This window comes from Eptatretus burgeri, chromosome 6 (assembly GCF_056783735.1).
Source record: "Eptatretus burgeri isolate ZD-2024b chromosome 6, Ebu_testis_v1, whole genome shotgun sequence".
In the NCBI taxonomy this organism is placed as follows: Eukaryota; Metazoa; Chordata; class Myxini; order Myxiniformes; family Myxinidae; genus Eptatretus; species Eptatretus burgeri.
In genome coordinates, this window is record NC_140966.1 from 69997556 (window position 1) to 70010055 (window position 12500).

The following is a 12500-nucleotide window of genomic DNA, read 5'->3' on the forward strand; positions in this document are numbered from 1 at the left end:
TGTTAAACGCTATGCGGTGTATAAACACGATTGGGTTTTATTTCTATCTTGTGAATATTACTTAACGCGTGCACATGAGAGAATAGGAAACAACAAAAACAACACAATACCCTGGCAATTGTGAATCCGTGTCGTTGGCTATGACCATTTTGCTTCTGTTTTTGTTTTGCTTCTGGTTTTTTTTGTTTCCGGTTTTTCTCATGGGGAATGATGCATGCCGGGAGATCATGACCGGAAGTGTTTATTTATTTATTCAATTATTTTTTTCCCAAAGTTAATTATATACTTCCGAAAGTGATTTTTTTCATGACAGGAAGTGTTTATTTAGTATTTAACATTACCGGGAGTGATTTTGAAACTCTTTCCGGAACTTTTAATTTCTTTTATTCTTGACCAGAAGTGATCCTTTATTTATTTAACTATTCAATTATTTTTTTTCCCAGAGTTAATTTTAATTACGATATCTCCCGCATCATCAAAAAATATTTTTTAATCGTGATTTACATTATTTTATCGCTGCTCCCGAATCCAGGCCGAAGTAACCGGAAATTGCATCAAAATCATCAGCTGTGCGGCGCTTACACGTACCATGGTATAGTTGGCAAGTATACAGTTGTGAACAAGTTTTATGTAAAGTCAGAAGCGAATGTAAGAAGAATTCTATGTTCGCTTCTCGGCTTTACCTTTTCCATATTAAATAATGCATTAAAGCCCATGACCTGACTTTGGGTATACCCCAAGCACGAATGGAAATATTTGTGGAGATTGGCCAAACCGTTTTTCAATTTCCTTATTATCAAACACACAGATAATTGCCTTATTTGGACAATGCAGCAGAATAATGATCTTGAATCATTCGGCAAGCATTCAGAAGCGATATACCAATTTCAGGTTCCTCTCGCTTTATTAATAGTGGAGCAGATAACAAGATGAATCGTTCAAATGATGATACAAGCATGAAACTTGGCAGGAATATTTATTTTATGCCACTTTATGAGAAAAGAGTGTGAGCCACTTGAAATTCCAACATGGCCGCCATTTTCCAAGATGGCCGCCAGATGACCACCCAAAATAAGAACAGATAACAATAACAATCGTTCAAAGAATGATACAAGCATGAAATTTGGCAGAAATATTTACTTTAGGTCACTTTATGAGATACAACTGCAAGCCACTTAAAATTCAATATGGCGGCCATTTCCCAAGATGGCCACCATGTTTTTCTGCCCTGCAATGTTCATTGTTCTGATTAGGTCTGACAAGAACAACTGCATAGTGGGGTACAACTTAGTCCGTAATGATAGCATTTGCACCTTCCACTACATTGTGTCTTGCATCCACATTTTGTTAACTCCTGGCAGCTTTTAGCTATGGGAGCAAGGGCAGTCCAGAAGACCTTCCACGAGTCATCTTCTTTGAACCAACCCCACTCGGACGGACACTGAGCTTCTAGCTTGCAGACTATTGCCTGGCTCCAAATGTGTCCAGCTTGATATGCAGTTCACTTGGCTTGTTCCATGAGTGCTCCTTGTGTTGTTGGAATTAAATCATATGACCTCTGCTTTCGTGCAAAGAGAGCAAGCCGCGCCTCATTCACTGACGCAACTTAACTTGATCTGTCATACATCAGGACCACAAATTTCTCCATGATTTCTAAATTAGATTCCTCAATCTTTGATGGGCACTGACTGAGTTTCGTGAAGATTACTGACACTTCATCACATACATTCCATGTCTGCCCTGCTGTCCACAACTTTTGGCGGGGCACGTACTTCTCCTCTGTTATCCGAACTTGGATGCTGGAACATTGAAATGCTTGTACCATGAAAGGATGTACTAGCTGTGGTTGCTGTTGGATTGTGATCAATATTGTCCATCGCAGAGGTGGTGAAAATTCGCTTACGTAGAACTGGTGGACACACAACTCCTTCTTCCACATTCTGGTTTACAACAGATTCGCCTCACGGGGCAGATATTTCTTATACCCTGTCATACGAAATGCTGATACCATTCTCACGAAGCTTGTCAATAAGTTGGCATTTTCTCATCTTGGCAAACACTATCATCCCAATGTATACAGCAAATGGTGTCTCACGGTATTTAGAATGTCGGTGGATTGCTGATCCTTCTCTGTACTTTGTGTAACAGTTGTGCAATAGCTAAGTCTGATTTTACTACACCATGTTTCAGATGTGACTTATTATCGACACCGTGTTCGATATTACACACAAACTGTAGAAGTGATGGAGGAATTGATTCTTCACCAGATCCTTCCTCGAACTGATCATTGAATTTTGTCTTGTGATTAAGCATCTCTTTACGTATGATATCAGCAGCTTTAGCTAAGTGAATAACTTCACCATATTTACTAGCATCAGTGAGAAATGAGCCTATGTCATTTTTGAATGCAATCAGGACATCGCGTCCTTTCTGATGCGCTTCAAGCTCAGGAATACGCGAGAGTAACTGTTCCTTTAACCTTGTTGAGTTGACATCAGGAGAGTCCACACCGAGTTGCTCTAATCTCTGCTTGTACAGTGAAGCGAAATCTGCCAGACTAAATATAACTGGATCTGTTCCCTCGGTGGCAGTTCTGGTGTCATGATGTAGATGATAAGTTCTGAAAAAGCAATGGGGTATAACTCTTTACCTGGCTTTTTGCAGCTCTGTTCTTGCTTAATCAAATGATGATGGACTCGTTCTCGATTGTATACAGCTACCAGGCAAGCAGGATGATATTTCAACTGCAGCGCAATAGCATCGCTGGCACTGAGCTTTGCGAGGAGCTTTCCATCATTCAGAGTCCTGGCACACTCATTGAGTCTTTCATTCAATTGCATTTTCATTGCTTGTCGTACAGTTGATGTTTCGGCCTCTTCTTCACACAAAAAGCATACTGATAAAGGTTTTGGTGGATCTGATGTTCTTTGCCTCTTCCTGTGGTTTTCTTCTCTGCATGTAGAAGTACTTGCAGTCGCTCTCTTCTGTGTCCTTTTTACCTTTGTTTTATTGAACAACAATCCACAGCTTTGGTTATATTTTGCTCTGTTTCGCACCAGTGTGTCTTCTATATCATCAACTTCATCTAGTCTGGCTGGATTAAGTGGAATTGACATCTCATTGATGGCATGAAACAATGGCACATTGTTTGCAATGTTGGTATAACCAGCATAGTCCTGTTCCCTTTGGAATGAACTTAGTGGTGACATTAACTTTTCCTCTGTGTACTTCTGACAGAGGCAACATTTCCTCCAATTTGTTTGTGGTTTTGATTTTTCTTGAGTATCCATAATTTGTGACTAGCAATGGCAAGGTCGAGGGTTTATCCTTTTACCACCTTGCCTTCGTGCACTTTGATGTATGGGATACAGCTAGATTCATGCGTTTGCCCTACACCTTGCCCAATCGTTCATCCAATGCCATTTAAATCCCGTCTGATCTGTACACCATCCGGATAACTACATGTAAAAAACCCGTTATCCTTGGCTCGGCTTTCCCGCGCTGGCACATCCTGTCGGTTCAGGTGCGGCTATCTAACATCTGAGGGGTTCATTCGATAGCATATGGGATACTAAACCCACGGTTTAGCTGACATTGAACCCCATGCTGAGTTGCACAGCATGTATGCCACCAGTGTGCCCTGGTAGTGCATGGCATGCACTCTCTTTTTTGTGTTTAGTCGACATTGGCTGGTGCTCACCACCATTGATGGTTACAATGTGTCAGGGTCCTGTAGATTCTTGTGGCTGCATTTCGGTCGAAAGTGGTTATATTTCTGAGTTTTCCATCTCCTCATGACCTTCATCCGCCCAGAGCTGTCTGGTTTTCAGGCGCCAGAGATTCGCCTTTCGCACCACCACTATTTGTGGAAACACGCCCACCACCAGAAGGTGAGAGTTTGAGCTTGACTGCCAGAAGCTTTGTTTCGCTTGCCATTTGGGGCACTTCGTTGGCAAAGAGAGCTCATCCTCTTTGCCACTCCGGCATTAGCAGTCCTTTGCAGGGGCAATAACTATTTTGAGCAATTAAAATACAAGCTCTGTTCAAGATCTCCAACAATTCTAACCGTCCCCATGTATAACGCGATGAGAACCAATTTACTTGTATTCGAAGCCTGCACAATAGTTGTTACGTAAGTCCTAAAATTGATTTATTGGTTCATGAAATCGATCAATACACTCAAGAATCAGCTCTTGCAAGGACAAAAACCTATAGATCGACATCAAGATGAAATAAATCCGTCATCTCTGGCGATTTTTATGGTTTAAAGTTGTTTTTTTTTTCACACCCTGGCGGCCATCTTGGAAAAAAATGGCCGCCATGTTGAAAATATACGTGGCGAGCACTTTTTTTTCTTGCAGAGTGACCTTGAAGGAACGTTCGAACTAAATTTCATGCTTGTATCACCATTTGAACGATTCGGCCAAAAGATCACACTTATTTGCTCCACTATAACCGGTTCAACTGCAATCTTTAATTGACGGACTTGTTATACATCTTCTTATCAAGCGAGACATTTTGGGCGGTGTATCGACACGATTAATTGTTGCAATATGTTTTTTTTATTTACATCTGCATTTATAAGTAAAATGTCAAGGTTTGTGACTGAAATGTAAACGAGACCTGTAAGATTTGTCGATCAAAAGAGAAATAATGGTCGAAAAGTTTCAACCTTTATTCGTCGCTGAAGTAAAAATTGGGCGCGAAGAGGAACGTGGCCACCAATGGCGGCTTCGGTTGAATTGTGAGCGTCTATGGATTGTTCATTCATGTTTCTGCCTGAAAGTATGGAACAGCCGGACAGCCCAATGAGGTATGAAACTTCCTAGTGAACGATTGTGATTACAAATTCCGATAATTAGCATTACTAGCAAATATTATTAATTCCCTTCACATCTTGGCTTTGCAGTTCGTCTTGTGCTATCAGAGGCCTTCGGGTCTTAAATTACCTCAGAATATGTGCGATTAATCAAAACGTGGACTTGTGGAAATGTTTAAGTTTTAAAATTGAGAGGATTAAGTTAAACTTGTGAAGGAATTAAAAATTATTAACGCGCGAAATGTCGGCTTCTTTCTTCCCATCGGGGATGGCGGTTGGTTTTCCTCTGAAAATCGGGGATGCCAGATCTGACGAGTTGAAATATCGTAATTGAATCTCAAAATTATCGTGTTTTCAGGAAGAGAAAAAAATTATCGTGTTTTCAGGAAGAAAAAAAAATTATCGTGTTTTCAGGAAGAAAAAAAAAATTATCGTGTTTTCAGGCAGAAAAAAAAAATTATCGTGTTTTCAGGCAGAAAAAAAAATTATCGTGTTTCCAGGAATTTTTTTTTATCGTTTTCAGGGAAAATTTTTTATCGTGTTTTCAGGGGGAAAAAATTATCGTGCGATTCCCACAAGCTCCGTGAAATTTTTTTTTTAAACCGTCATTAACCCACAATGCACAGCGACACATTTGAAAAAAAATTATCATGCGATTCCCACAAGCTTCGTGAATATATAATATATTTTTAGCTCGCCGAACAGAGAGCAATCGCAATACCCCCCGGCGTGAGCGTGAAAATGTTAAATTTTTTTGTATTACGGAAAAACTGGACGGATTTCGACGAAACTTGGTGGGGGGGGGGGTTGGTATGGTCCAAGGATCATGCCATTAGATTTTGGACTTGGTCCCCCCCCCCCCAAAAAAAAATTGTTCGAGAAAATTATTTTTTTTTGCATTTCTACATGTTTTGTGATATCCAACCCCCCCCCCAAAAAAAAATTTAGACAAATTTTTTTTTGCATTTCTACATGTTTTAAGTGATTTCCAACCCCCACCCCCCAAAAAAAATTGAGAATTTTTTGTTTTTGCATTTCTACATGTTTTAAGTGATTTTCAACCCCCCCTCCCACAAAAGAAATTATTAGAGAATTTTTTTTTTTGCATTTCTACATGTTTTAAGTGATTTCCAACCCCCCCCAAAAAAAATTGTTGGAGAAAAAAAAATTTTTGCAACTTTTTTTTTCAACAAAATTTCGATTTCTTTTTTCTACATGTTTTCTACATTTCTACATGTTTTAAGTGATTTCCAACGCCCCCCCCCCAAAAAAAATGTTGGAGAAATGAACCATAACTGTCAGCACTGTTGACATATTTAATGAATAAGATATAAGGTTCACTTGAGTGACCCAGCAGTATTGGCGGCGGAGGTTTTGCTCTCTCCCGAGTGCTCCCCCTCAAGTATCCTTTCTAATGTTTTTATCTACCACTATTTTTTTATATGCCCGATATATATATATATATATATATATATATATATATATATATATATATATATATATATATATATATATATATATATATATATATATATATATATATATATATATACATATATATATATATACATATATATATATATACATATATATATATATATATACATATATATATATATACATACATATATATAAATATATACATATATATATATATATATATATATATATATATATATATTGTTGCGGATTCGCGCCCGCCGGCGTGCTGACGGCCACGTAACTCGAATCGCGGCACGTCGCCCACCGGACGGACAATCCAGTCGTGACCCTCTCGGACTAACGCCGGGAACCAGTCACGGGTGGACCTTTCGGCCTCACCACGATCGTGCCAACCAGCCCCCCGCGTGGGATAGGGTTGCTCGCCAAATTCGACCTACCTAAGTACCCACACGGAGGGTAGACCGGGCGATCGCACCTCGCCGCAGGTCGACTTCGGACACGGGCCACTTAAGCGACCCGTTCCGTACTATCGGGATAACCGAGCGGTGTTATCGTCGGCCTCGACGGTTCGATTAATTATCGGGCGTATTCAGCCCACTACCAACCCTTTACGTGAAGCAAGATGAGGATTCAATGAAAGAAATGACGAAGCGAAGCGGGAAACAGTTCAACACAAAGCACATTTATTCGCGCTGAACGGAAAGCACACATATTCAATTCCACCAAAAGCACATTGAAAAGGAAAAGAAACAATGCAATTCCACCAAAAGCACATAGAAAAGAAGAGAAACACAATGCAATTTTACACAAAAAGCAAATGCGACAATGCAGATCTAATACCGATTACGCGAGCACACGGCAACACTTATACAATTTTACTTCACAGACGGCGCCGACAACACACACACTCAAAGCAAAGAAAAAGAACAGAGAACCCTCAAGGATGAGGCGGGCCTGAGGCCGAGACCGGGTCGGGCCTACCCGTCTGGTGATGAGACGCGGAGCGGCGATGGTGCCTCAACTCCGCGGGCCTCGCGGGCAGTGTCTGGTAGGGGTTGGGAAAGGGGCCCCCTTGGTCGCACTATCTCAGCGCGGGGGGGGGGGGAAACAGGAGGGGGTTGCTGATGCTCGGGGTATAGAGGATTTCTACTCTGCCTCGAGTCCCGCGACGAGCGTCTCCACCTCGGCCAGGTCGCGCCGTCGGCCTCCCTGGTGTGCAGCTCCCGGCACGACGTGAGCACCCCCTCGTCTGTCCTCGCCGCCTCTCCACAGCTCCGTCCCCTTCGCTCCGACTCCAACGCACACGACGACGACCAACTCCTTCTTGCTTCTTCTTCCCAACTCCACCGACTGCGAAGTCTTAACTCTCTATTAACTTGACTGACGAACGCGGTCGCTTATATAAGCCCCGTGGCTTCGCTCTCTCTCATCTTTGACCCCCTGCCTTCGACCTTTCACCTCGCTCCCCATTGGCCCGAGAAAAAGTGGGCGTGAATGCTTTTTGATCCATAAATTTGCATATAGCGATCGCCCTCCAACGCCCTGGAGTCGGGGCCAAATCGCCCCTCGCTCACCGATTGGACGGAACAAAAGTGGGCGTGTGTCGTTTTTGATCCGTTTTTGAAGCGAAAAATCCGTGGTTTTGTACACGCTGTTCGGCGCGCGCCCTGCACGAGTCCAACACCGGTACCCACAAGCAGCCCAAGAACGGTGGCGATGCGACGGTTGCGAGGTGTGACGTGAAGCGGCGCCGCGGTGGGTGGTTGATGTTGTGGTTGGTGGTGGTAACAATGGCGGTTGGTCCAAAATAAAGATAGTGAAAGAAAAACGGCTATCCTGAAGAGTCGCAGCACGCATGAATAACATTTATTCCCACTAGACAACGGGTTTGGGCCTAACTACACATATACTTACCGAGATATCTCACCTAAGGGACCTGAATGGTGGTTTGCGAATTTGGTAACCACAACAATATATATATATATATATATATATATATATATATATATATATATATATATATATATATATATATATATATATATATATATATATATATATATATATATATATATATATATATATATATATATATATATATATATATATATATCGGGGCGTATTATGTGATACCGGTCGTCCGTCCGTCCGTCTGTCTGTCTGTCTGTCTGTCTGTCCGTTCCTGTCCACACTCTAACTCCCAAAGTTTTCAACTTTCACGTTTCATACTTGGTACATAGGTACAGACTGTGGAGACGGTGTGTCGCAACATACGTTCGTCAACTAAAGTGGTTGCCATGGCAACCAGGATGCTGTTTCCGTCCGTTCCTGTCCTCACTCTAACTCCCAAAGTTTTCAACTTTCACGTTTCATATCTGGTATATGGGACTGTGGATTTCTATCTGGTATATAGGTATCTGGTGTTTAGGTACATGTCGCGACATACGTTAGTCATCCAACGTGGTTGCTGTTTTCCACGTCATAGCACAATTCTGTATATACCTTCTTGTTCGAGCAGATATTGTGCTGACTTGCACTCTTGTTACTCATTACAATACACAAATACATATATTGCTTTAAAATTATTTGGATCAGACTTCACTGCAATGCTTTTAAAAAAACATTAATTATTAGACGAGTCTTTTAAAAACGATCAATGTATTAACAGGTGAGCATTGGGTGGCTTTGACACCAACTCTGGTTTCATTAGTATGGACCTTCTGGAACAGCTTTAGGTTGGCCACCCCTTTGGCAATTCCACACAGGGCCGTACACAGGGGTCTTTTCAAAATGGCCGCCGGCGTAAATGCCGTAAATGATGAAATAATATTTCGGGCACAATTAAATTTCTACAACAGCTCTAACTATGATTTTTCTGTCTAAACCCATGTTTGGGAGCATGACGAATTCAGTGGTACCATTAGAATTGAAGTATTTTCTTTTTCGGTCGGTTAAAATTCAAAATGGCCACCAGCGTAAGTTGCGAAATCACATGTTTGACCTGGTAACGTCATTACTATAAGAGACACAGCCAAGATCTTGGTATAAAACTTCATAGGATGGTAGACTCATTAATACGAAGCTGTTCTGGGTATGGATCCCAGCTGGCTACGCCCTCTTTTCAAAATGGCTGCCATTTCTCAAAATGGCTGCCGGCTTAATGACAAAATCATGTTTTCAACTATAACTCGATTTCTATGACAGCTGGAATCATGATATTGGTGTCTACACCCATGTTTTGGGGTATGAGGAATCCCATGGTATAATCAGAATTCATCTTTCTCAGTTTGTTTGCTTAAATTTGAAAATGGCCACCAGCGTAAATTGTGAAATCACATGTTTTACCATAACTTCATACTAGGATCGCTTCCCAAAAAGCAATAGTCCCATTTTTTTTTATCCCCCGCCGCGTGGCGGAAGGGGGATATTGTTGTCACCCAGGTCGTCCGGCTGTCCGTCCGTCCGTCCGTCCGTCCGTGTGTCAACATTTATAGCTGTGAGTGCGATAACTCATAAACTGTTCACCATATTGATTTGTAATTTGGGTCACGCATGTACCACCTGAAAAGGAAGAACCCTATTGATTTTGGGCGTGGCCGGCTCCAAGATGGCCAACTGGGGCGGCCATCTTGAAAAACTTTTTTTCGCCATACCGATTTGAAATTTGAGTCACACATGTACCACCTGAAAAGGAAGAACCCGATTGATTTTGGGCGTGGCCGGATCCAATATGGCCGACTGGGGTGGCCATCTTGAAAAAAATGTTTTTTATAATAAACGGAAAACCACTTTCTTGGTTACTACGTTCCTCACCCCTGGGGAACTTTTTTGAGATGATGACCAAATGGTGTCTTGTTTCCAATTCACCTCCCTCATTATCCGGAATATGTATGACCTTTTTCATTCAATGGCGGGGGATTCCACATCTCTGATGGTATATTTTTCATTAGTATGGACCTTCTGGAACACTTTTAGGTTGGCCACCCCTGTATAATAGTTATTGTATTTTAATACAACTAGTGCGGGCACGTAGGGGCGTGCCAGTATGTGCAGCTTCGTGCCTGCAGTATCAGGTCCCCAGCATCAATTGAGATGTCATATCAAACGAAGAAGAATTGTGACGCCCCTCTCTCTCGCCCCCCTCTCTTTTTCGGTCCTCTCTCTCGCCCCCTCTCTCTCACCCCCTCTCTCTCGCCCCTCTCTCTCGCCCCCTCTCTCTCTCGCCCCTCTCTCTCGCCCCCTCTCTCTCGCCCCTCTCTCTCGCCCCCTCTCTCTCGCCCCCTCTCTCTCGCCCCCTCTCTCTCGCCCCTCTCTCTCGCCCCCTCTCTCTCGCCCCCTCTCTCTCACCCCCTCTCTCTCGCCCCTCTCTCTCGCCCCCTCTCTCTCGCCCCCTCTCTCTCGCCCCCTCTCTCTCGCCCCTCTCTCTCGCCCCCTCTCTCTCGCCCCCTCTCTCTGCGCCCCCTCTCTCTCGCCCCCTCTCTCTCGCCCCTCTCTCTCGCCCCTCTCTCTCGCCCCCCTCTCTCTCGCCCCCTCTCTCTCGCCCCCTCTCTCTCGCCCCCTCTCTCTCGCCCCCTCTCTCTCGCCCCTCTCTCTCTCGCCCCTCTCTCTCGCCCCTCTCTCTCGCCCCTCTCTCTCGCCCCCTCTCTTTTCGGTCCTCTCTCTCGCCCCTCTCTCTCACCCCCTCTCTCTCGCCCCTCTCTCTCGCCCCCTCTCTCTCGCCCCCTCTCTCTCGCCCCCTCTCTCTCGCCCCCCTCTCTCTCGCCCCTCTCTCTCGCCCCCCTCTCTCGCCCCCCTCTCTCTCGCCCCCCTCTCTCGCCCCCCTCTCTCGCCCCCCTCTCTCGCCCCCCTCTCTCGCCCCCCCTCTCTCGCCCCCTCTCTCTCGCCCCCTCTCTCTCGCCCCCCTCTCTCTCGCCCCCTCTCTCTCGCCCCCTCTCTCTCGCCCCCTCTCTCTCGCCCCTCTCTCTCGCCCCCTCTCTCTCGCCCCCTCTCTCTCGCCCCCTCTCTCTCGCCCCCTCTCTCTCGCCCCCTCTCTCTCGCCCCCTCTCTCTCGCCCCCTCTCTCTCGCCCCCTCTCTCTGCGCCCCTCTCTCTCGCCCCCTCTCTCTCGCCCCCTCTCTCTCGCCCCTCTCTCTCGCCCCCTCTCTCTCGCCCCCTCTCTCTCGCCCCCTCTCTCTCGCCCCTCTCTCTCGCCCCCTCTCTCTCGCCCCCTCTCTCTCGCCCCCTCTCTCTCGCCCCCTCTCTCTCGCCCCCTCTCTCTCGCCCCTCTCTCTCGCCCCCCTCTCTCTCGCCCCTCTCTCTCGCCCCCTCTCTCTCGCCCCCTCTCTCTCGCCCCTCTCTCTCGCCCCCTCTCTCTCGCCCCCTCTCTCTCGCCCCCTCTCTCTCGCCCCCTCTCTCTCGCCCCCTCTCTCTCGCCCCCTCTCTCTCGCCCCCTCTCTCTCGCCCCCTCTCTCTCGCCCCCTCTCTCTCGCCCCCTCTCTCTCGCCCCCTCTCTCTCGCCCCCTCTCTCTCGCCCCCTCTCTCTCGCCCCTCTCTCTCGCCCCCTCTCTCTCGCCCCCTCTCTCTCGCCCCTCTCTCTCTCGCCCCCTCTCTCGCCCCCTCTCTCTCGCCCCCTCTCTCTCGCCCCTCTCTCCCGCCCCCTCTCTCCCGCCCCCTCTCTCCCCGCCCCCTCTCTCCCGCCCCCTCTCTCCCGCCCCCTCTCTCCCGCCCCTCTCTCCGCCCCCTCTCTCCCGCCCCCTCTCTCCCGCCCCCTCTCTCCCGCCCCCTCTCTCCCGCCCCCTCTCTCCCGCCCCCTCTCTCCCGCCCCTCTCTCCCGCCCCCTCTCTCCCGCCCCCTCTCTCCCGCCCCCTCTCTCTCGCCCCCTCTCTCCCGCCCCCTCTCTCTCGCCCCCTCTCTCTCGCCCCTCTCTCTCTCGTCCCCTCTCTCTCGTCCCCTCTCTCTCGTCCCCTCTCTCTCTCGTCCCCTCTCTCTCTCGTCCCCTCTCTCTCTCGTCCCCTCTCTCTCTCGTCCCCTCTCTCTCTCGTCCCCTCTCTCTCTCGTCCCCTCTCTCTCTCGTCCCCTCCCTCTCTCTTCCCCTCCCTCTCTCGCCCCCTCTCTCTCTCGCCCCCTCTCTCTCTCGTCCCCTCTCTCTCTCGTCCCCTCTCTCTCTCGTCCCCTCTCTCTCTCGTCCCCTCTCTCTCTCGCCCCTCTCTCTCTCGCCCCCTCTCTCTCTCGCCCCCTCTCTCTCTCGCCCCCTCTCTCTC

At 46.5% G+C, this 12500-nt stretch overlaps 1 protein-coding gene across 6 annotated transcripts in view; it reads left to right on the top strand.

Moving 5' to 3' along the window:
- The first annotated feature begins 4661 nt into the window (after positions 1-4661).
- Positions 4662-12500, top strand: part of HFM1 (helicase for meiosis 1) — a 306617-nt gene continuing 298778 nt past the window's right edge. For all 6 annotated transcript variants that reach the window (XR_015059302.1, XR_015059303.1, XR_015059305.1 and 3 more), the window contains exon 1: positions 4662-4813. Coding sequence is in view for 1 of the 6 variants with exons in the window: in XM_085885562.1 (XP_085741688.1) it covers positions 4755-4813 (59 nt within the window). In the remaining 5 variants the exon portion in view is untranslated. The remainder of the gene's footprint in view (positions 4814-12500) is intronic.